Source organism: Halyomorpha halys, unplaced genomic scaffold (assembly GCF_000696795.3).
Source record: "Halyomorpha halys isolate HHAL.00 unplaced genomic scaffold, Hhal_1.1 Scaffold59.1, whole genome shotgun sequence".
Lineage (NCBI taxonomy): Eukaryota > Metazoa > Arthropoda > Insecta > Hemiptera > Pentatomidae > Halyomorpha > Halyomorpha halys.
Genome location: NW_027109400.1, coordinates 469,617 through 497,283, shown reverse-complemented (window position 1 = coordinate 497,283; position 27,667 = coordinate 469,617). Strand labels below are relative to the sequence as shown.

The 27,667-nt window shown below is 29.0% G+C and overlaps 1 protein-coding gene across 1 annotated transcript in view; it reads right to left on the bottom strand.

The window, feature by feature from the left end:
- LOC136795808 (irregular chiasm C-roughest protein-like) overlaps positions 1 to 27,667 on the bottom strand; it is a gene marked incomplete in the record, with an annotated part of 398,212 nt that overhangs the window by 102,048 nt on the left and 268,497 nt on the right. Inside the window, 2 exon segments of the mRNA XM_067047597.1 lie at positions 8,643 to 8,741; positions 22,949 to 23,002. Of these exon segments, the coding sequence (XP_066903698.1) occupies positions 8,643 to 8,739 (97 nt within the window).

Below are 27,667 nucleotides of genomic sequence, written 5' to 3'. Positions count from 1 at the left end.
ATTTTACCAGTGGATACAGGGTTGGGGATCCTAAGCTTAAACATTTGGGTCTTAGCATTCGCCCTTATTTGACTTCCTCATTTTGGCAAAGATCCAGTTCCTTTCCCATTCGCCCTATCAACGGAAAAACCTTTAACTTTCTGATAAATAGCCGATATTTCTAAACGGTATTACGATTGTATTTATATTTAATTTAAGGAGTACATTGGGTCAAATCACACTGGAACAAGTTTTAATTTTTTTAAATTTGAAAATAAATGAATAAATGAAATTATATAAAAATTACAAAATTTCTTAGTTCGCTCATAATATGCAATCTCATACAGCGCAAGTGAGAAGACTAAGTTGAAACTTAATAAATTAAATTGAATTAATAACAGTATTCATATATAAATATTTATAAAATTTTTTTATTTCAGTATTTTAATTTTAATCTGAATACTATTTTTGATATATCAAATACTTATTTTGAAACAATCGTATAAAGTGAAAATACGAGTATTGTTGAAAATATAAATATCCAAAGTAAGAGTGTTATATAAAATGATTTCAAAATATTTTTAACAGTTCAGTTACTTTTTTACAGGCCATTAACATAATATATCCATAATCCGATATATTAACAGAGTGAATTAAAGAAAAAACATGTAAAATGTTTCAAGGGATTTTTATTTTATTTTGGGCGCAGAGGATTTTAGATTTTTAAAAACGAAGCTTTTAACAGTAATGGGATCTCATTAAATCCATTAAAGAAGATATGGAAAAAATAAATTTTTTTATTATGGATTGTGTGCACGAGACAATATAGATTTAAAAATAAATTTAATGTTTACCTTAAAACTTGCGTCAAAATCACATAAATAAACACAGGAAAAATAAGGTACACGTGTGCGAACTCATTCTCTTTTAATCTGTATTGATCAAACAAATTTACATTTCGCCTCAAATGAATTTATAATTTAAAAATATTTCTCTGATATTTATACTGTAAATAATTAACTATGAATCACTGAGGGAGAAAAAATGGAAGAAAACCAGTAAACGAATGAAGAAGGAATCTATTTAAAGAAACCAACTGAAAAGTATAATTAAAAAAATATTAATTTGTTTTACTATATAACCATTTTTTTATCTTAGCTATAATTAAATTAAATATAACCCAATCGTGATTGATTTATATATTTATGGTTTGTACGTTGGAACAGGAAAACGCAGTTCTTCGTTACGTTCAAAATTATATACATATATTCAGCTCAATTGTTTTAATATCTGAAATAAATGAAGGAAAGATAAAATAACAAAATTATATTAAAATTTGAAGCAGTATTAAACCAGTAAATATTCTGTTAGATCATTGTTTTCTTGACATAATAAAATATATTATTTTTGTTTCTATTTTTTATGAAATGTTTACTGATTTATATTGTTGCAGAAACTCAAGTTTTTAAAAAAAAAATTTAACCACCATTTGATTAATTAGTGTTTTAATTTCATCATAATTAAAATTATATATACTACAAAACATATATAAAATGTAGTAGTGTGTCAATCGAGATCAGTTGTAGTTATGTAAATATATTTTATTTTGTGTTCTATCATCTTTAGGGTAAGGGGTCTCACTAGGGGAACAGCCCCCTCAATAAAATGGGTCTTTTCCCTTCATTTTGTTGGGGAATCAACCCGGAGCTTGAGGGTGAATGCTGACCACATAACCTCATTACTTGGTCAACTAGGTACTTCTTGTTAAGACAAGTAATAAAACTAAAATTCCACGGGTCGCAGAGTAAATCGGTTTAATTTTAAATTAAAAAATGGCAAATAAAAAACTAAATAATACTGTAAGCTATTTTAAATAGATATGTCGAATTTTGTTTAAAGGCATTTATTTATAGTGATCTTGTAGAGGAGATGGTAAACAAAAAATTATTTATACACATTCTACTTTAATATGATTCTATAAATTTTATGAATGACAAGGGAGACTAAAAACTTTTACAATTATACTTTTGAATTCCGAGTTTGTTTTCTTTTCATTATATTATTGGTTATTGGCTACGTTGAACCGAGTTCACGGAGCTTTTCTGGAGAGTGGAGGAGAAAAAAAAAACGAGAAAGAAAGTTTATTTGTGGTTTCGAAACTAAGTTTGACTGCGTGTTTCAGAGCCAACCGCCTGCTAGGGAAATATTCATTTAAAGTTGGATGAAAGTTGTCAAAAGCTGCTAGTCCAGGAATGGAAAAAGCATCGATTGTTCGAGTATTGAATGATTTCTGCAGCCTCTACGTTTCGCTCCGTAGGTCAATATTTCTGAGATGTATATTTCTGGGATATTTTTATGAATATCATCGGAAGAACTTGAAATCGAAACAATCCAAACAAAAGTAGGTGATGTTTTATTCACCTAGAAAATTCAAACTGCTGTGTTAAATAATGAGCCCAAGAGGAGAAAAAAAGGCAGTTAACCCCACTTTTTGATTACTTTAATGAAACCTATACAAAATTACTAGCCAAAATTGACGAGTCTGCCAAGTATAGGTAGAGGGAATAAAAAGTAGCGGCTGTTTCAAACCGTTTGAAAACATTAATTATTTATTCAGAGAAATTTGCTAAAATTTCACCCCTAATAGAGCTATTTACGGTCAATAGTTCCCGAGATATAGCTTTTTAAAAAGCAACATTTCATAAAAAATGTACTGTAAGATCAATAGTTAGGGAATTTCTTTTTTAGAAATCACTATCTCAAAAACTATTCGACGTACAGATGTCTATAAGCATTAAAATTAAAGCTAGTTTAATAGACTATAAAGTAGTGTATGACGTACATCTTCGTAAGAGTAATAGTTTTCATGATGTTTGCCAATATCATAAACTTGTATATTCTTTGGTTTGTATATACTTTCAGAGAATTTTTTTTATTTTAGTATGTATGAGATCATTCATCACTATTACCTATTGCCCACAACTGTGTGGCAGATTGTAATGTCTATCAATAAATAAATCTATCAATCAGTAAAAAAAAAAAAATCATTAAAACTACTACTCCTACGAAGATACATGTCATAAACTACATATTGGTAAATTAAATTATCTTTATTTTGAGTGCAGACATGTGTACGTTTTATGGTTCCAGAGATATATTTTTTCAAATATCCAATATTTTATCCTAACAAGTAAAACTAACAGTGATTTTCTTTTATTTGTAATTTTTTTAAAATTTGTTTTCGCAAGTATCAAACAAACTACTACTCCTGCAAGGATAAACGTTATAAACTATTTCATAGTTAATTTAAATAGCTTTAATTTGAGTGCTAGCAGACATTAGTACGTTGAATGGTTTCTGAGATATATTTTACATAAATCAAACTTATAGTCCGAATAACTGGAAATTAATTTTTTTAAATAAATATCATGGAAAACACTACCCCTACGAAAATAAACATCATATACTACTTTATTTTCCATTAAAACAGTTTTAATTTGTGTGGTAATTGACATTTGTACGTAGAATGGTTTTTGAGATACAGATTTCAGTATATTAATCTTTTAGTACATTTTTATGTAATGTTGCTTTTTGAAAAGCTATATCTCGAACACTATTTAACGTAAATAGCTCTATTAGGGCTGATATTTTAGCATATTCACTCTACTATGAATAACTTCTCTTAGGTTTTCTAGTGTTGTTGGTAGTTTTAAAGATATAGAGCTCTGAATGAAAAATATTTTTTTTTTTTAAGTTTTGAAACAGCCGCCATTTTTTATTCACCCTACCTATACTTGGCATACTCATCAATTTCGACTAGTAATTATACATTGTTTCCATTAAAAGGAATCGAAAATTGGGGTGAAATTACTGCCTCCCCTCCCCCGGCTTTTATGCTATAGGGAGCTAAATTACATTACTATCCCCGTTTTTGTCTTTCACTGATCAATTAAATCATTAATAAAAAACAAAGGTATGGTTCTATTGTAACCTTAGTATTGAAGAGTAATAAAAATCAAATTGAAAGACTATGTAAACTAATAGCTAATAATAATAGCTTTTGCTGTAACAGAGAACTGATTTGAATACTTGACTTTTTTATCACTTATCCCTTCTATAAGGATTCAGTAAAATCGAAGGGTGGGGATAAGAATATAATGGGTTATTAATTCATTATGTCATTGATTAGATAAACAAAACATCTTCTGGTCCTTATCTCTCAACTTTGTTTAGTTTACTCCGAATTTTTTGCCCTCAAGCCATTATCCTAAAATATTTACATTGTTTTCTTACTTATATGTACAGACAATATGGATTTGAGAAGACAATTAGTGAACTGGCTAGAAAGAAAGTAGAGAGGAAGAAATAAATGATTATTCTGGAGGGACAGTTCGAGAGAGGCAGCTGAACAGAAGAGATTTGCCACTGAACCACAGGAAAGCAGACGAAGAGGCCACAACTAGAAAGATTCAAAACATATAAGTCCTAATAGCCCGTCACTGTAATTTTTAATGGCACAACGAATTAAATAATAGTATTCTGATAATTAACTTACTAGAGCCAAGCGTTGTCAATTAAATCCGAAGTATAGATCCATATTAATTCATAATCAATGTTTTTCTCTACAAGCTCTCTTTAATAAAGTCTACCTAATTGGTAAATAACTATAATAAATCTAAAGTTATACCCGAATTGATTTCGTGGTTTAAATACCCAAAACGCCACCTAACTACCATAGCTAAGTAAACCGGTGAACAAGACACGTTTGAACAAGAAATTATATCTTTAATTATACCCAATAACATCTACATACCATGGTAGGGTATCAGTGGTATCTAGTATTTGAATTAGATAAATACCCAGTAGATTTTTAAGAACACTAGGTCAGTTCCGAAAAGTTAAATCACCATTATTTATCATTATTATTTATTATCATTATTTTAAAAAAATAAAATTCATTTACATCATGATAATATAGTAAAAAAAAACTGTAGAGGATGAAAAACTTTATTAAAATTTAAAGTTGTGTTGCCCAACTTCATTGGGTTGCTAGTCACACATACTATAAAAAAAACATACATAACATAAAAAAAACAAAAACAAAATTTAAAAATGGAATAGACTGTTTTTGGAATGCATCGCTTCAAATAAAATAATAAATATGTCTTAGAAATAAATTAAAAATTATATATTTAGATAAATATCAAATTTGAGTAAACTGCGAAAGATTAACTTAATGATTATTAAATTTTTACAATTATTTTTTAACTTCTTTTCATTTAATTGTCATTATTTTCAAATTGGTTAATTCATAATAAATTTAATAAATAAGGATTAATTATTAATGCATACTAATTATCAGATATCAATTCTTATTTTGAAAAAAAACGTATTGGTAGATATTACTAACAAGGGTATGGGCACAGTAATTGTTTAGTATGATATAAATCATGCTATCTATAGCTGTCGATCATTTCCCCGTTCACGACAAATTCTTTGTCTTTATAAATAAAATGAAAAAATAAATTAGAACTGGTTTTAAGAAAATAAACAATAGAATGGTTCAAACAACAAAAATTGTAACGAGATATATATTTAAATTTTAATCAGTGCTTTCACTCAGTTGTAGAGAGAAAGACAATTCGACCACATCCCTAGCAATTTGCAAAGAGAAACAATTATTAATTTAAAAAACAGAAAATAATTCCACATTCACAGTCCGGAAAAACCGGAGCGCGGGGCAGAAAAAATGACCGGTTTTACATTTGTATGTTCTGTATGCATGAGGTCGACGCGTCGCTAGGTTAAATGTGGAGACCCGTGCAGATGTAAAAATTTACATGGTTTCAGTGGGGGGAGGAGGAGAAGGATTTCGGTGGGGAGCGGGCGTGTAATGTAAGGACTTTTCATATCTCGTTTTAGTGGGGCTTATTGCGGCTGTGTTTGTAACAAGCAGGGGTCGATGCGTATGAATTGAGGAGCGCAATGTGCTTGTGGATGTAACACCCGCATAAAAAGAGTTGAAGTGGATTAGAGTTACACTCTAATTTCATATTAAAAAAAAGTGGAATAAAATGTTTTAATTTAGCGCAGAGTAAGTAAGTAGGAGCTGAAAATAAAAATATGTAGAATATTTGATTAACGGACGAATAATATATAAACATATTTTCTTATTGTTAAAGGGTATAAACAAATATAATTCTACCCATTTATCACTGTTATAAACGAATATATATTTCAACTTTCTAACAACAAGCTAGATTAATTTACAAGACTTAAAGTTATTCCAACAACATATTTTTTAAAAGAAATGATTAATGACTTCTTATATTCAATTAACTAGATAATAAATTTACAATAAAGAATAAAAATAACTTAAATTAGAGGGGGAATATGAATTTTTTTTAACCCTTTCAAAAAAATTTGAATTCTGCAACAATGAATATTGATTCCTGAAATTTAGCTTAACTTACAAAGTATATAAATTAACGCTGGACAGATAGAATAACCTGTGCATAAATTTAAATTAATATTTTTCTCCTAAAAAGAATAAACGTTAAGTTTATTCACTAATTAAGATTAATTATTTACTGAATGGATTATTTTATGATTTAATTATTAGCTCAATGTAAATTTTTCTCATTAAATTTCATTACTACTGCCCCAGCTCATCATTCTGATTTATATTTTTTTTTAAATCAACAATAATAATTAAGGGTAACGAACCCGAAAGGTTCATTAATACCTTTACGTCCATTCAGTGATCTATGTTTAAATACAAATTTACAGGATCAGTCATCACGCAATCCTCCCACCTACGCTTCGGTCTACCACTAGAACGTTTATCTGTCGGTTTAGTATGCCCACCAATTTATTAGAAAAAAAATCTTATGGTTAAATAATGATTCGAATAAATTAGATATTTCATACATCTTCATTTCAGCGTTATTCGGTTGCTTATAAAGGATATAAGTTGACAATAAATCAAGTAAAATTTATTTGAATGTTCAATAAATAGAGCCATAAAACAAACCTAATATTTTATTATGTAATCTTATAGGTTCATCGAGACCGGTGTTATTGTTTGAATAAAATAAATTGTATCTATTTAAGTCTCAATCTATGTTTCTTTATAAGCCCAACGTTTCGGCCAATCCGGCCATCCTCGGTCAAACAAAATGACAATCCTCGGCCAAACAATATTTACAGCTGAACTTCAGGCGATTTCAACAGCACTTCATTTATTCATAGAAAGTGAATACTCAAACATACTCATTTGTACAGATTCAATGTTTCCACTCCAGAGTCTATCAAACTTCAGTCAAAGCGGACCTACGATAGACAAAATTCACAACTATAGGGCACTCAGGAATACCTGGAAATGAGGCAGCGGATAAAGCGGCTAAAGAGGCTGCTACAATGAACGTTCCACCACTCCAAATTTACGAGCCGAAAGACATAAAGGCATTTTTAAGGAACAAAATCCAAAAAGTTGGGATTCAATGTGGGCTGACGTACCACTCACCAATAAACTAAGAAATGTAAAAAAAAAAAAAAAAAACACACAAAAGTAGAAAAGTTCTCCATAAGGGGAAACAGAAGAGAAGAAGTGGTTGTAAGAATAGGACATTCCAAATTAACACACCTCCACTTAATCACAAAAGAGGACCAACCTATATGCTAAACCTGTCAGTCCCCATTATCAATAAAGCATATAATTGAAGAATGGTCATCATTTCGCCAAGCCTTCGAAAATAATAAAAGAGAATTGGCCCTTAAAGACTCAGCAGAATGCATAGACAAAATAATAAAATTTCTGAAAGAAACTCAACTTTATACTAAAATATAATCCACCAATATCGACCAGTGTAAAAAGGAAATAGTCTACATTCAACTTTCAAATGTCAAAAAAAAGAAGATAAATAAAGTAAAGAGGGTGTAATAACCTAGATGTTGATCGCCCTGAATAAAAATCTTATCTATCTATCTGGCCATCCACAAGGACAATCTTAACTAGAAATTCATACCTAGTATCCAAATATTAAAATTATTTTTAGATTATTCTGCCCAGGTCTAATAATTTTAGTCTAGTTAGCCAATTTTGTAATTTTTTCATTTAATTTTAATTACAAATTATCTTTTATAAATAAACTGTTATAATTCACTAATCAATTGTTGATAAAAAAAATTGGTTAATTTGGCTAAAATTATTAGAACTGAGCGGAATTCCCTGCAAAGAATTAATAGTTGGATGTGAGGTGTGAATTTATAGTTAAGATTGTCCATGGGGATGTTCGAAAAGTTGTACTTATGAAATATTAATAAAGAGTGTGCATTAAATGGATACAATTCATTTTATTCAAACCCAATAGTAATTTCGTGTGACCATAGAATGTGGTTTCGACTAGCTTCGTTTGCGGGTTTCGGTTGTGACATACACTGGTGATTGGATACTGAATGATATAAATGTATTCAAATAATGACTTGTTGACACTTAAGCAAATTTAGTTGTGTCTAGTTTGTAAGTATACATATATTTTCATTTATTAGTTCATTTAAGGTGAAGATAATTATTTAAAAAATTGTAGTGGTGAGGTATAATCCCAGCCCATCTTAATTTATATATATTCATTATAATTAATTAGTAATCATTAATGACATACCTTTAAGGCTCTGGTACAAGACAATCCAGATGATTATCCAAACGTCCGTCTTGGAGTTCATTATGTCAAGAGTACTGGAGATGTACGGGTACGACATACCTAAACAAAAGATAAAATTATTTAAAATTTCTCATTAATTAAATTATGATGAAAGAATTATAATCTAATTTAAAATTTTATTATTCATAGGAGAAAATGAATGTAGAAATATTGAAATAAAAAAATGAATATATATTTCAGTATTACCATTTGAACAAAATCAGTCAAACTCGATCATTTACTTGACCTAAATTATTGATTAACAGATCTATTTGAATAAGCTGGGTGTTTCTATTCATGGGAATATTTTTAATTACATCATATTTAATTTGGACATAGATTAATTACAAATAGGATTCACTTTGTGAACACTAGAGGTGAATATTGGAATTTTCAAGATTTAATGTGTAAGACAACATTACTCTCAAATAAAACAACTACACGATGATTATTTCTTCTTGAATGTATCAGAGCTGTTGGGAAGTCATCCATCACCCTGTCAAATTTCTATGTTTATTTAATATAAAAGCAACATGCTTTCAGAGAAAATGAGATTAATAAAATAAATTAAATAGCTTTCTGTAAAAATTAAGAATGCACTATTGCAATTATAAAATATGTTTTCTGAAATATATTGATCAGAAAGATAACGTTTCACAAAAACGACCGATTTTCGGTTAGAAATATACATCACGTAAAACAATATATACGATGATAGAACATTACAATGAAACGAAAAATCCTAATATTGAATAAAAATTAACACATATTTGTTTCTATACCTCCTATAAATAACATATATCTGATATGTTCCACCATAGAAAATTGTTGGATTAGTAATTACTCGTTATTCTGTTTTTTACCTTGACCTGTTCATTTAATTTATCATTATCACAGCCATTTAAATTTCAATTTCACTGTATACAATTTTTGTCAGTTACCTTTCATTAGTTTGGTAGGTTATGTATTAGTTAAAAATAATTGGTAATGCATGTCGAACTATTTTAAAATATTTATTTCGGTTTCAGAATCTCACAAAACAAATTATAGCATTAGAATTTTCGTCTGAGCTGCTTTGAGAAAGAAGATTTGATTGGTCAACCCTATAAAGAAGACTAATCGAACTGACATCGAGTAATTCTACCTTAACAATGGTATCATTACCCGATACCTCCTCAACGGCACATCATCAAGTCCAATTAATAACACTGATCAATATTAAGGGCAACTAATGGAGAGGGCATCGCAGAGCGTCGAAAGGGTTGTAAAGCCAACATAAGTCCGAACAGAACTTCACAGCGGCACATTATCGTCGAACTCGTTATATAACACTCAGACTAATTGCTAAGCTCTTTCAGCAGATTCTGCGAGGAAGGGGGGAGAGAAAGAGAATGTGAAAAAAAAATTGGTAAATCAAAACTTTACCAACAATTATTAATTCATTACAAAATTAGTTATTAACGTGATATAAATCTATTATAAAGAATAAACAAATAAACATCACAGCTATTATTAGCTTTATGAGTTATCTAAAATTGAGTGGCTAACAAAATTGGTTGGAAACTCGTCCGTTGATAAATCACTAGAGAACAAAACTATAGAAAAGAAGTATAAAATACTTATACTTACAAATAGTAATATAAACCGTTGATAAACCACTTGAGAACAAAACCATTATTATATTATTGTAAAGTAGTATAAAATACTTATACTTATAAATAGTATTATAAACTAAGTCTGGAAATTACGTAAATTACGTATGGCAATGTCCAAAGATGCGGAGGCGCATTTGTGGGTTATATATTGAATTAATAATAGTTTATCAAAAATTAGACGTTTTTTCTTTCCTTTACTATTAAAATTTACCTTTCACATCTTAATAAACTTCTTTGTTTAAATTCAATATATATAATGGTGGCATTTTATTATTACTGTAAAATTTATAGATGCACTGAGGATCCATGTTTCTTTTTTGAACTCTTAAACATTAATACTATAATATAAACAGAATTTTAGTAGTACTAGTCCACTCGCAGCGACAAATTCTCATGAAGGCCAGAAATTAAGGCTGATGCGTACTAAATCAGTACAAACAAAGGTCATTCAACAACAATATGTTGGACATATTTATGGACTTGATTTAATTCACACGTCAACTTCAAAAATAAAATGTAAGCTATTTTTGAATTATGGAACTATAACATAAAAAAAAATATATACATATTTTTCTAAATTTTACATTTATGTTTAAATTACAAACACACAGATGTATTTTATTCTTAACAACTATCACTAAATCATACGTCAACTTAAAAAACAAAAATCAAATATAATATGTTTTGAAAGGCCTATCGTATATATAGGTTAATCGTATTATGGCCTAAAAAATATTCAATTTTTTGTTTTAAATTAAAGATTTTACCACCCTGCTGATGTAAGTTAAAGTTTCTATAATATATCTAAGTTTTGAGTGATCTCCGTGTCATATTTTATTTTACATATAAGGTAATAATGGGCCGTAAAATTTTTTTAAAATGACTTATAAATTATTATAAATATAATAAACCACAACGCTGTTTTTTTATTTTTAAATATTTCATAGTAATCACTAAAAAAATTGTTATAAAATAGAGAGATTAACATAAGTCATAATTTAAAAAAAAAAATTGAATGTTTTTTTAGACTGTTATATATTATTATTATAGTTTTTTTTTGTTTTGAAAACCTCTAAAGTTGACAATTAGTCAAGAAAATGGTCTCAAAGAAAATCTTTAGTCAACATTTCCTTCCCACTAATATTTTTTTTTAAAATGCCAAAAAGTGAAATGTATAAAAAAAACAAAAAAAACTCATAATTCTTGTATTCAATGCATATCTTAATTTTTTAAAGTATTTTTGCAAGTAACATAGTGATAATATGAAAACATGCCCACATTCGTATGTTTTATAAAGATAAGTTCGTAATATCTTCTCAAATCAATATTATTCATAATGAATTTCAATTAGTAGAAAATAATCATATTGATAGATAGGAGAGCAACGGGCTATTCCAAAACTATTATCAAATTATATAAATTTTGGAATAAGCAGATTAACATAATTACTTCATTCCGACAGAAATTACCAATTATAAATGACTTTCGGCTGAATTGCATTTCACATAATTTAGTATGTGATTTATAAGTTAATTGGACTATCGTTCGGTCGGGCAAGAAATAAATGGTATTAGCAGTTATCGAGGTTGAGCCATTTCATCAATATATTATTATAATAACAATAATGATGTGTTACTATATACAACCCTTTGTTGACCTCTTTATTTACATATGAATATAAAATAACATAAACTAGTCAAGAATTGAGAAACAACAAAGTTATTTAAAAATAAAACCTTCTCATCTAGGTATAAACAAACAAAACGGATAATAGAGAAAGTAATAATTTATGTTTTAACAAACAGTGGGATAGCAAAAACCAAGGTTTCGATTAATTTATTTTTAATGTTCTAATCGAAATAATTAATTAATAGCTAATAGTTGAAACTCGGCTAATTCTCACCTTCAACTGATCTGAAGAAATAATTGCTTAAAATGAAATATTTTCAATCAGGAAAATTGAGATTTTTGTCAACCTCTGGAATAATTCCTTAACTCACAGGTTTTATCAGAAATGGTTCAGTAGTTAAGGAAGATGAGACAACTTTATTTTGTACAAATTTCTATTGGACTAGAGTAACTTGAATAAAGTGATAATTAATTAAGATTTTTTATTCATTCTACTGATTAATATATTTTCCTTATCATAGGAATCTCAAAAAGTTAGATCATAGCAAATATAGGAACCTGAGGAAGTTAAACTAAAATAAGCATAGCAGACTAAAGAAGGAAACTAAACCCATGGAAATCATCCATAATCAAAATGATTCCTAAACCTTAAAAGCTGCCGGAATACCCATCCTCCTACCGTCCTATCTCTCTGTTACCTATCGTGGGCAAAATCCTTGAGAAACTCATCTTAAAACGCCTGAACCCTATCCTTGATTCCAAAGAAGGAAACTAAGGAAGATAGATCAAAGCAACCATAGGAGCATGAGGAAGTGTCGTTATAAAGAATATAGAAATTGGAGAAAGTTAGATTATAGCAAACATGGGAAGGAACAAGAGAAATTATAGAAACATGAGAAAGTTAGGTTATAGCAAACCTAAATAAGATAGATTAATGTAACCCAAGTAACATGTGTAATTTAAACAATTGGCAACATAGGAACTTGAAGAAAGTATAAAGCAACTTGAGGACGTTAAATTAGCAAGCAATGGATTTGTTAGATTGTATCAATGTAATTTTACAACTTGAAATTATGGAACAAGAGGTGTCTTTTTCTTGTTCTCCTATAATTTAGAAAGGTGTAGACTATCCCTAAAACTCTTACAGGAAGATATCTTGGTAATTTCCTAACATAAATTTGTATTTTTTTTCCTGGATTATCTCTATAGGAAGTCTGGTGAGTCAATTCATAAAAAATATTTTGAGATTAATAACTTCCAGTTGAATGAAATTTGTATTAAATTATCATAACATGGTACAACGTTTCGGGACCAAGGTCCCATATTCATGTACTTTAAACGTCATAATTTCATATAGGAAATTATGTCACACTTTACACTGTAGAATAGTAGAAAAGAGAGAACAGTGTAAAGTGTGACATGATTTCCTATATGAAATTATGAGGTTTAAAGTACATGAATATGGGACATTGGTCCCGAAACGTTGTACCATTTTATGATAATTTAATACAAATTTCATACAACTGGAAGTAATTAACCTCAAAAAAATTTTTATTTATTTTTTTTTACTAAAAAAATTTCAACATATAAGCTTCCTTGTAGCTTATTTTTAACAGACGTTCCTGCTTAGCTTTCCAAACAGCTTAGCTTCCTGGAAGGCATGGCAATCTCCTTTTAATCAGACGAGAAGGGAGGCTGACGATGACGGAGTGGACACTGTTTATGATGTGGAGGAGAGGAGGGACAGATATAACACAGCCCCGGCGGGGAACCATTTATCAGGGCCACTTGACCTCTGCCTTCTCCCCTACCGTTTATCCTCAAGTATATTTCTTCAAGTTAATCCTTCAAGTAGTCCACTACCTACAGGTATTACTACGCTATTTCATATGGGATCATGTTATGAAAAATAGATGATATTTATTAATATGTTTATTGAGATCTCTATATAAGTAAAGTTGTAAATAATAAAATATATTTATATGTAAATCAAAAATATGTAAATATCTCAAAAAAAAATAACATGAATTAAAAACAATAAATAAAGGTAACTACAGTACATAGAACAAGAGATCCACACATAGTACATATGTCAGTACTATAATAATATAAAATATGTTTGTCATAAGCCAGCGGTTGCATGACCCTGCATTGCTTTAAAACAAAAGTGAAGCCAAAAGGCCACGCCCACGGTGCTTAGGCTAATGTTGATCTTACTAGAAATGTCCACCATTGTAATTTAAATTGAAACAGAAGGCAGCCAGTGATTAGTTCTTACTCTTTCTCTTCTCCTCTGCCACGCACGATAGAGTACAACATAAGCCTTGCCTTTTTTGCTTCACTTTTTCTACCAGTTTACCCCCACTATTATACTCCTTTCTTCAAGCTCATTGGTAGGGGAACCCACATTGTGTTACTGCACTATTACATAATGAATTTTCAGATAGTTAAAAATAAGACAACGCAGTTAGCTAACTCATTTTGCTGTTAGAAGTAAAATAGTTTTATTATCATCACCATGTTTTTTTTTTTTAGTTTATTAGAAGAAAACTATTTTTTTTGTTTATATATGTGTTCAATTAATGAACCTAACGAGAATCCTAAAATCAGCAACGGGCTACTTCTAAGAAACGACACCTCTGATGGGGTTAGAATCATATATGCAGCAAATCAATATTTTGGGGGAAAAGAGATTTTTTTTTTTCTTAGAACTAACTTAAATTATAAATGTGTAATATACATTTATACATTAAATACATAATTATTACAAGTATAACATACATGTTACTTAAATAAATTTATAATAAAAAACACATTTCCTTAGGAACCCGAACTTGACAAATATTACTTATCTGCAATAAACCAAACTTAAAAAAAAAATGTCTATTCGATCAATAGTTAATTAAAAAATAGTATGCGCAAGACCGGTAATATTTGTTTAATGACTTGATATGTAAATAGATCAGTTTACACGAATGAATTCATTAAAATTTTAATTAACTTTATAATTTTCAGTAAAATACTATTTATATTAATATTTTAATAAAATCAATACCTCTGAAACAAACACAAAAAATCTCAACAAATGAAAGGGACAATCCTTTTTATTGTTGATAATGTTAAATTTATCAATTATTATTCAGCATATGGTCTGACTTATTTTTTTTTTCATTAATGTTATAAAAATAAGTAATTCTGTTTAGATCACAATATTGAGATGCTGTTGAGAACACTCCATGGGATTTTGTTTTTGATAAGATTAAAAAAGAAATTCGAGTTTGAAGATTCGTAAATAATCAATGTCATCATCATCAATGTCAATCAATATTTATTATTGTTTTTGTCAGCCTTATTATTTGTCGATTTGTTTTCTAATCCAGAAAAATAGTTTTTTAACTATAATTTTTTTTTTCAACAATTCCTAAAATCTTGTTTAAAAATAACAAAACAAGAAACATTGAGGAATTAATAATAATAATAAGTCATTTAAGCTTAAAGAAAAAAAAATCGTTTTGTAAAAATTAATAATGTTTGTAAAGTTAATAGCAAAATTAATGCAAAATAAAAATTAAAAAATAATTTATTTTGAAGTTGTTTTTTTTTCGTGTGTTTCTTCATAGCAATAACCAACTCATAAAATTTATTTTGACAATGCCTATATCCTTTAATGATCAAAGAGTTAAAATAAATATAAAGCGTTTCCAGAAAAAATGATTTCCCAACAATATTGAAAATTTCATTAGCTAAATCCTTAAGGAGGCTGAATCATGAAAGGGTGAATGATTTTGGCTTTAGGTTGAGGCAATATGATGAGAATACAGAGGCCCAATCAGTCCCAGCCAAAGCTTACCTAATAACTGAATTGCTTCCAAGTTATATTGCTCTGTTACATTGAACCAATACTGATCCTCCCCACAACTCCTATCAGGTTAATTTACAAACTTGCAGAAATGAATTGGATCTACCAATTCAAGAAGTAAATTAAAAAGGAAAAATATCGATCGATATATCGATTGAGGGAGTTGGGAAATGGATTCAACAAAAATGTAGCAGAAAGATGAATTAAATTAAACAAACAAATATTCTGTCGTCGTCACCCATTGTTTTGAAAAACTGAAACTTTTTCTATGATTTTTTACAGATATATTATCCAGAATAAAAAAAAAAAAAAAGGTTAAAGAGAAGTTGCATCGTAGGTAGAACAGAATACATATATTTTCCCATAAGCCTATTTCGGTTTACTATTTAAAATAATGATAATAAAAACTAATATTACCAACAAATTTGATGTTTGAAGATCGTAAAATCAAAAATCCTTGATAGTAAAATAGAAAAATATATAGCAGAAAACGAACGTAAGTTTCGAGCCGTGGAACTTACGGATAGATTTTTTTATTAATTAACAACATTAATAATTTTAATTAATTGATTAGTAATGAAGTCACTAGTCAACCGATAATGATCTTTTTATCACTATCTGCTATTTTTTTTTAAAAGTTTTTAAAGTTTCAAAGTTGGATTTTTCATTCAGTTAAATTTCTGCGTTATTTAATAGGTACATTATTATTCACAAATAGCTTTATTCACACAAGGTTAAATAATATTCTACTAGTAGCAGGGTCATTTTAAGAGGTCAATCCTAAAATAAATATAGCTCTTATTTTAATAAAACTAAATGTTCCACTGACCATTTAAATGACTATTAAGTTCTTGCTTAGGCTACTTGCTAAATGTGTAAATTGCACACTAAGGCAGGATCCGCTAGCATTATATTGGTTGTAGAAGTGGGAGGCCTAACAGAAGAGAGAGGAGAATAGGTGACCGTTATTAAAGCGGTTGCTAATTGGTTTTGGAGGGTTTGGTAATTAACGGGGAGCTATTGTCCACCATCTGGGCTGTTGTTGACAGTGTCGTCTCCTTACTACTGTCTCTACTACGGCCTTTATGATCATGAGGATAGAGTGTACAAAAAATAATATTATCGGCAATGCAGTTAATATAAAAAAAAAAATATAATTTCGATGACCAAAGATCAATCTTATTTTATTAAAAATAATGCTTTTTTGCACTAAATTAAAATTCAAGAAAGAAGGATAGGGGTTCAATTTATATCCTGTATCATATAACATCCAATTGATATAACAGTACCCGATAAATATAATTCATATTATACCATTACGGTGGATAAGATGGGCGTATAAGGTTGCATTGCTTAGTAACGAACGGATCTCTAAAGTGTTAATAAACACAGAGCCGACTGGTAAATGCCCAGGGGAAAGGAGTAGACCAAAGCGTAGGTGGGAGAATTACGTAAAGACTGATCTGGTAGATTAGGGTCTGAGTAGGCACCACTTGACGGATGTATGAAGACACCAATAAAATTGTTCTCGAAAATATTTCATTAATAATGGATGGAGATACACTTACAATTTTTCATATTATTTGTTTAAATATTGTGTATATTTTGTGGAGATCTGTTGAAGATAATATGTTAGCTGAAGAAGTGAAAACTGGGTTTTATTCAAGAAAATATTATTAGTTTTTTATATTCAATTTGATTTTTTAGAACCATTACATATTTATTTATTAATAATTAATACTTAAAGACTATAACAAGGCGATCCGTTAGATTTTTAAATTTTTTATTCAAAATATAACATAGGAGGAACATTAACATACTAACATAGCTGACATGAGCAACTATTTGGTATTTTAGATTGTACAGGTATATAATTTTAGAAGCCAATAAAGCAATAACAGTACTGATAGAAAACACCAATTAACATATAAGTAAGACAGGTAGGTAATAAAGCAAGTTTAAGGAAAACAACATAAAACATAAACTCCACGAGAAAATAACCTCTTAAATGTTGATGTTGTGGTAAGTGTTAAGATGTTAGGGCTCAGATGTGAAGATTGAGCAGCCATGTTGAGCAACAAAGGCATGCCCAAGAAACACCTGACGTCTCTCCAACATAGAGGACACGTGGCGGATGCTGATTAAAACTGGATGGATTTGGTAACAGTTTACAGAAACACACCAAATAATATTTTTCAGGAACAACTAAACATATGCACTGATAAATTATAGGAAGATATTAATGGACAATATTAATACAATAGTAAAATTTGTATTACCAAATCCAATAAAACCATGAAAGTTTCATACAAAAACTCAACAGGGGAGGGAATTAGGCATATATATATAGGATATATTTGTGATATATTTAACACGTGATTTTTATCAGTATGGCATCGAAAAAAACTTTAAAACAAAATCAATTTTGGGACTAACTAGTAATAGACAGATACGCAAACAACATAACTTTAATAAAATCAACTAAATAATTATATTAATTCATTCTTGTAAAAGAAACCTAAAACTTTTGGATAAAGTAACTATATAGTTTTTTAATATTTATTTATTGCTATTTACAACTGTACATTATAATACATTTAGTAAATCTGATCTAAGTTATATTGGAGTGTTACAGGCGTGTACAGAAACTACCAATGGGTGGGTAGCACTCTAATGACATTTTACATTAGCTGGTCTCGTGGCCATCTTCTTTTCAGGCACCTCGGAGGATTGTCAGGAATGGATGTTACATAGGGAACTATATTATATAGTAATAATGAATTATAAAAACAAAAAACTTTCATTTTTTTTGTAATCTGTAGTACAATTGTTAGAGAACATATTTTATTAAAACTACAACATTAAAGTGCTTAGAAACGATTCAGTTTTAGGAGAACTTTTTTTTTTTTCATACCCTCCTGTAATGATTTTAGTGGGTATTTGGTACGTACATATAGGAGGTATGCTATATGTATAGCTGGGTGTTAAGGATACCTTGGATTGCCTTTTGGCATTATAAGGTTAGGTGAGGGGTCCAATGAAGGTTGTAACTTGCTTGACTTATGCTAGTGGATTATTGGAACGGGGAGAGATAGAAATTTAGGAGTAATACAAATGAATACAATAAATACAAATGAATCATAAAATAAAAATTAAACACCAGACTAATTGTCACAGGAAGACGGTAACCGCTTGTTGGCCAAATATATTGTGGACAATATCCACGGAAAATCGCCAGGTATTTTCGACTAACACAACACTGAGACCAATAAGCAAGTATTTTAATTATTTTCTTTAATTAAAATGATTTTCGATTCGATATTTATTCATTAGCAATGGGCAAAACAACATTGTAAGTTGGAGTAATTAGCAACAGGTAGAAGTTTTTGAGACTTTAGATTTAATAAGTTCGGAAACTTTATTAATTGTATAACAGACAATCGAGGACCCTTATAAAGTTTAAATCCGTTTTAAAGAGCGCAGAGGAGACAATAACCGATACAAAACGGTGGCGGGGGTCGGATGTTAAGTTTAAAGCCTGCTCCAGCATTGAGGCCACCTGTCGAGGGTGTTAAAAGTTTCATTTGTCAATAGTTGAGTCGGTTGACAGGACAAATCAATTAAAAGTCAATTATCAAGCACTCCCTCCAGCAGACCCCTAAATTTCCCTGTCTTCTCCCCCCCCCTTCCCGCTCCTGTATCCTGACAGCCTTCGGATTTTAGGATTTACTCCTGATTGCAACTGTAACCGATTAACCCGCATATTAAGTGGAGAGCAAATTTAGATCAAAGACAAAAAAATAATTAAAATTAGTTTTTATTTTAACTCTAGAATAAAAAGGATACATATGCATATTCCCTACTTTTATTCATTTAATGAGTCGAGTTAGCACGAAATGAGGAAATCTGATATAATAACGATGGATATAATATAAACTTTAAAACGACGCCTAGTTTATGTTTATAACAACAACTTCATATACGTTACCATTATGAGACCTATTTGGACATACGGATTAGAACTTCAAGGTTCCAGAAAACTATCGAATTCCACCCGCATCCAATATATAATAACTTGAAACCCACACGAATTCATTTATTTATTTATTTTAGTCAGAGAAATGTATTTCTGTATATAAATTCTCTATTTTGTACATATTTCTACACATATAATTATATTGTGTATATAATCGTTTAATTATTATATAGATAAATATTTTTGTATTTAGGAACTGTTTATTGAAATGCATTCGTCTATTTTCTTTAGTATATTAATTTTTTGTTTGTCATATTTAATATTTGAGAACAAGTATTAGCAGCTTATAGTTATTTTATAGTCGTATAAAATAGGTATAGTTATTTTCGTTGATTTTAGAGGCTACTTTTGAAGTTATTTTTGTTGTTCAGATTATATTTATGTTCTGTGTTTAACATAACTTTTAATCTCTACATCTGTAATTATCTTTATAGCATACACCTAATCATTAGCACATTTATACAAATGAATGCTAAAATTTGTTCTTCTACATTTATGTTCATGTTTGATTTTCTTTTGCTTTGATATTTATTTATTTTTTTTATTATTCGCAATGTATAATGGTAACAAGTTCACAAGTAAACATTACATTTCATATAGATCGTATGCGCTTTCTCATCGAGTATGTACATCTATTAAATATACTCCTTTTGTATAGTATTGCTATGGAGAAGGGAATAAAACAAAAAAAACTCTAGTTCCAAAATGTTTCGTCCTAATTTGAGGGCACCGCAGCCACGGGGTAAAGCGCGTGGCTACTTAATCTAAAGACTCGAGTTCGAATCCGGCTGGGCAGAAAATTGTTTTCTGTTACACTCTAGCCGTGAGTCAACACCTGAGGGTACTGGAGCCCTCCTGGTGTTCATCCAGCCTCTTAAATCGGTACCCTTCCTTGGGTAAAAATCTGTCGGTCGAGCGTGATTCTGACCAAATCACCTCCTTGTACAAGCGTTGGTCCAGTAACAGTACTTCTTTACATTGTATTGAACCCCTGATCCTTCATGAGTTGTAGGGATACAGATTTCAATTTAAATTCGTCCTAATTTATTCCCGACAACACTCAGTAGTAGAAAATAAAATAACCTAGGTAACAAGACAGAGGTAACAATGGGTAATTTTTTCACAGGCTATTATCTTGTATGAAACATATATCATATATAATTTTAATTAAAGATATATATATCTCAAGTTTCACACCCGATCTCATGTCTACTTGAATTTTTTTTTTTTTTTTTTTGACGTTTCGGACTAGGGCATATCCATTTTCAAGAAAAAACAGTGTTTTTTTTTTTAATATATATTCCTCCTCTAAATATTTTCAACTTTTTACTTTTTATTTTTTACCCACTTGTAACGTTTCCTCTTAAAAACACTTAGTCGTTGCAATGTATTAAAAACACTTAGTCGTTGTAATGTATTAAAAACACTTGTAACGAATTTTTTAATTTGGAGTTTGGCCGTTCTCGCCGCAGAATCCACTTGGCGGTTAGATTTCAGTTTTCAGGTTTCTTTTATTCTCTTTTTTTCCCCTATCTTTATTTTACCCCCTCTCTCCCCTTCTTTTCTCAAATTTCCTTACCCACTTTATTAGTTTTGTTCACCATATATTATTATTGTTGTTTCTTTTCAATTCATTTCTTTTGTTAAACTTTACCTATATTTTGGCTCTTTATCTATTATTTTGGTTATATATATTTTCTTTCCATAATTTTTAGTTTAAATTATTAATTACTAATATATTCATATTTCTTTGCATTATATGACTTCATTTTTATTTTATTTCCTTAATTAGGTTATTTTACCTACTTATTCAATTACCTATGTATACATTTAATTTTGCACTTCTCTCATCACTTTATTTTGTTAATTCCATTCTGTACAATTTTTTACTTTATGTCATTCTGTTTATATTTTCTATATTCATTAGCTGTTATCTTGTTCTGTTCTTAGCCCTGGTGAAGGCTAGAAATTCTAGCCGAAATGTTGGTACGGTTAAATAAGTTACATCAACTTATGTGTGTTTTATTTTGACCGCACCCCCAACCATCTTCTCCTCGTATAAGTCATCCATGGTCAACTATCTCTGATAATTATGAAAAAATAAGAAGTTTCTTTATAGCACAACTTGAACCTACGTTAAAGCAGATGCGGAGTAAGGAGTATATTACAGTCAACTGTTGGTATATACATAAACTAAAAATAATTTTACTTTAAAATAGAATTATTATCAGCCATATGCCTTTTATTGAATATTGATTTTTATTATTAAGATTAAAATAATTTTTAAAAAATAATATTTCTTTAATTTCTTAAACGAGTTTAGTAATTTTTATCATTCGGATAACCAAGTACCTAAATGATACAGCGGATAAAGGGGAGCGACGACCTTGGACAAGTTGGTCTGAGCGGGCGAAGGGAACTTTGCCAGAGGAGATAAATCCCAAAGCCAACTGCTGATCGATTCTGTACACGAGTTTTGTATAACCGTTGTAGCGATTAGGGTCTCTCCCCAACTTGAGTACAAGTTACAACCTTCTACTTTACTCACAACGAGACTATCCTACCAATAAATCCTAAGTAGGAACCTAATCACCGGTATTATATATATAGCTCTCCGATGCACTGCTGTTTTAAGTTATTTATTTTTTGTTTTTAACTTTCCTAGAAGAAAACTCAAATTTTACCTTAAATTAAGAATGTATTAGCAAAATATTCATGCTATCAGAGCATTGTATATGATATAACTCCGTGATCATAATTAAAAAATTATTTTCCATTAATACTATCATTTTTGAATACTAATGCAATTAATAAGAGATCGAACTGTCAAAACTAGGGATATTATAATCATAATCACTAAATAATTTCCAATTATTACTATCATTGTTGAATAATTACGCAATTACAACAGAATCATCTGTGAAAGAATGGGATATTATAACCAAAATTTTATAATATTATCACTGTTTATTTGTAACACTACCACCACAAAAACGGATTGAACAGTTGAAATTACGATATTTTACACATAGTTTTTTCTTTAATAAATTCAAAACTATAATAATAAACAACAAAAGTCAAACTATACCTTAGATATCTCTTTTATGAAGATAAATCATGTGCAGACAGTACATTCCAATACCTAAAAAAAAAAAGAATACCAAAGTTAATATAGTATTTATTTTAGATGGCATAAAGTATAAAATATAAATGGTTTTATATTTATGTCGGTTGTTTAAGCCACGGAAAAAAAAACAAACAGATAGTTGTCTCCTTGAAAAATGGAGAAATTTTGCATTTGAAAATTCTGTGAATGTTGAAAATTAAAAAAATATACTAAAAAAAAAATAAATGAAACAACTACGGTTTTATTGTTAGTACGTTTTTTTCTGTATTAAAATATATTAGAAAACCTGTACATTCCTATTAATAGGTAACGACAGAGTGTTATTTTGCAGTTATGGTAATATTTATCTTTAGATAATTACTAACAACTTTAACTATGAGTTAAGTTAAATAAATTTTTAATAATTATGACAGCTCGCAATTATTTTAAAAAACATGTTTTGAACGGATAGAAGAAATATCCGATGGTGTAACATAAAATTCCTTTTTTTTTTTTAAAGTACATAAATTATCTAAAGAATATAACATATCTGTATCACAAAATATTTTTATTCATTTGCTTATCATTATTACATAAATTACTATCAAGATTTTCCACTAAATCCTACTTATATATATATATATATGTGTGTGTGTGTGTGTGTAGTTACTTCGCCACACTTGTAAATTAAGTTATATCCGGATGGTATTTCACTAAAATAAACCCGTATTTTTGAAAATTATTTCTTCGAAGCACGAAAGCATATACCACAACACGAAGGGAGGAAATGAGATGTGTCCTTCCAGCCAAGCTAAGATCAGAATTAATGGTCTTCTCATGACTACAAGAAACCGATTACAGAGCCGAGATATTGTCAGTGTAACTATATGTCTGTTGTTGTATATCTAGTTATCCGAGATACTATATTATTATTAGTTATTATTATATAGTAATATGATTAATATCATGAAATTGTATTACTGTAGGTAAAATTTATATTTTAAAACAGTCTACTCTCCTTTAAAAAAAATTCAATACTAGAATTTAAGAAATTAATTTAAATATTAACCCGTCATATTAAATCTAACATGCAGATATAAAAAGTAAATAAAAAAACTAAAAGAGAAGAGAGGGACTGAACATAATACCTACTTCTAAAATACGTACTGACTTGAAATCTCAACTAAGGCAAAGTTCTCTAACTAAGTAGGAGGGAAGAGAATCTTCCAAGTACGAGCTAACTTTACAATATTAAGAAATTTCTTTAGTTGGAGACTGTTCCGATTGAAAGTAAAAGGAAAATACCACTGTCACTTAATAAAATTTACAGTCACTTGTTTGCTTTGGTAGTTACAATTGGCGCCAGTTGTAAGCTAAATTCTGAACTTTCAACTATTATGAAACGGTTGTTGGCACCAAACTCTTAATATTTACTAATAATTCTGTTAATAACAGGTCCAAGTACCTTTTATAATGTTACTTAAGTAATTTTTACTAAGCTTATTAGTATTTTTTCTAATAATTGATATTCGTCAAATGGTTTTTCTAAACCTTATGTTAGCTCTCCGGGTAACTATCGGACCCGATACAATTTATTTTATATCAGCCTTGCATCGATCCTGACGTCATTGGACCCTCTTTGAAGCAACCCAGCCTCTGCAAAGTGGGTATCAGAGCGATACACATTCATGGGGTTGGTGAATAAACCTAGCATTAAACGTCACCTCATAGAGAACCATTATTAGTTCCAATCTACAGGTTTATTTAATGTTTAACTTCACTTCCAAATCAATGTTAGTAAAATAAAATTGATGAGAAATTTTGAACTTTTTAAAATTGCCATTGTATAAAATGATAAATCAGTGAAAAAAAAAATTAGCAGATACACTGTTATACTTTTTTTTTCTATGTAGAAGTTCAGATTGAAAATGATACGATATACAAATTAAATTATGAAAAATGAAGTCGTATATAAAGCTATGTACATATAGTAAAAATATGCACACAAGTATTCTTTTACATGCAATAGGGCCTAGGTGAACTATTATTCAAGCCCATTTTCGCTTTAACTAAGCAAGTTTAACACTAACACTAATAAACAATTTCAAGTAACCCAAACTCGTTTGTACAATAAGGAACTGCTTAATGGACAGCCTCTTTATCACTTCCTGTTTAATTTGTATAATTAGTTTCCACTGTCGCAGGGGGCAATGAAACTTTAGTTAAAGCGCTTGCTATAAATTTTATAAGGTCAACTATTTTTCCAGGACCCTGATAAACTTTTATAGATTACTTAGCTCTCCCCTTAATAGCACTCGGTGGTTAATAAAACATTGTTTGCTTAATGATGTTTATCAGTAGCCTTAAATTGGTCAACATTAATTGCGAACTCTACCATAATGAGAAAAAAACTGTTCATTTTGTCGCATTTTTTACGCATTAAATAAAAAAAAAACATTTAAATTAATAAATTTGAGTTTACAATTTACATTAATTTCAATTGACATTATATCAATATTATTGCTATACTTTTAATTAAATGATCTGTATACAGTGTGTCAACTAAAAACTTTTTTCATTGTGTATTTCCTTATTTTCAAGCAATTTTTTTTTAATGTCTATAATAGAACATTATATAAAAATATCAATAATATCTAAACTTTAAGATGTTAAGAGACATTAAACGGCAAAAACAATACTATAATAACAACAACGTGTGTTACAAAATTTTAATGTGAAGTAGGATAAAAATATGCCACATTCAACGTTAGTGACCTAAAATGTTTAAAGTACATATCATCATTATTATTTATTTGTGCACACCAATTATTTTATTTTTCTACTATTCTTTTTTCTAATTATTACCACACAAAAATTTTATCAGGCAAATTTATTTGAATATTTAAAAAAAATTGCAAATATCCAATAAATCAGGGATTACTTTTATATACACACATATGATTTCCTAACCGGGTTACTTTAGTAACCTAGTCGATAAATAAAAAATACATTGATCGAATCACCTCAATCGAGAAAATCATCTCCACCGATTTAAATAGACAAGTAATTCAGTGAAAAATTCATCAGTATTGTTATAATGATAAATAAATTTTACATTTTAATAAGTTTTTGAGTTGAATCCTTGCTATACAAGCGGCTGAAACAAAAAATATAGCAAGCGATTTACCAGTAAGCAGTGAAATTATATATATAAATAAATAAAAAATTACAGTGAAATTCTTGTTAGTATTTGTCGAAAACATCAAAATTAAAGAAAATGGAGATCTCATTTTACTCCAATTCTTGAACCCCAAGGTGTGTTATAAGACGAATTTAATTTTGAATGTGGAATACCAAATCAGCCTTCAAAGGATGAACTCTATAACTGGACCGATGAGAATTGAAAAGAATTGCTTAGCATGAATTCTAGCACCCCAAATAGCAGTCTCTGTGATGTTAATGAGGGAACTGATAATGATTATTGTAATGGCCTGGGGATCTCATTGGTTTTCCTTTACCAATGCCACGCTTTGATTGCATTATCACTAATACATGTGGGGTCAGTGGCTGTCCAATCAATTATGTACGCAGCTTATCTACAAACCAAAGAGTAGAGAATGATTTTACGTGTATAAAATCACAGAAAAAAATACCAACCATAAAAAATAGATTCATTATTTTAAAAATGTTTTTAAAAATATGCTTTGTAGTTCCTGTGACATGAAATTTTTCTCTAGGAAATTTATTTTCCAAGAATATAGGAATAACTTCAAAATCGTCTAGAAATACTTTTTTATGAAGATCTAAAGTGATAAAAATACCTACTAATAATAATGTTTCATAACATTAATAACCATAGGTGGTAATTAAGTTTTATTTTTAACAAAATAAATCGTTAATCAGAACAGCGTAAAAGAACAAAACATCCGTATTTATTAACTAAACATATAAATGAAATACAACAGATTAAATCACTAATCAATCTATATAATACAAATAAAAATAAAATAAAATAAACAGTTCCAACGTGAATAAATATTTTAACTTTTGTCGCCCACGTATACTAGATTGTTCTATTATAATATTTATTTTAATATATATATATATCGGCCATTGCTTCACTGGCGAAATGTGCAAGAGTGATATATCGGCCTGCACCTTGTAGCGCTTTACAATTTACTTATAATACTTCAATACATTTATAATACGTTATAAATAGTCCTATTCACTACGAGATAATTAAAAAAATAATTTTCAACAACAACCTAAAAAAATATTTACTTCTTTATACTTGAGTTCTATTTGTTATATTATATAATTTATTTTGTCACACAATATATTGGAAAAGTAATTAGATAATTTGTAATAAATGGTCTGAACAAAGTTATGCTCAAAAGATGACCTTTCGTATGTGCAAATACCTGTTGTAAGAAAGAACTCAATTTGTATTTTCTTTATGATAATATAATGAATATAGAAAAATTAGTGGAATTGTTTTATTCTTTATTTTGTTCTTAATACAATGTTTTTTTGAATTATGTAAATATTATTTTTTTGTATGTTTTCTTGAGATTTTTTCCAAACCTTAGTGACATCATAAAATTCGGCTTATCCTCACATAGGAACCTTTTTTTCGCCCGGTACTAAAAGGGTTGAATTTCATGTTTTTCCTAACTTTTTATCAGTTCAAAGATAAGAGCA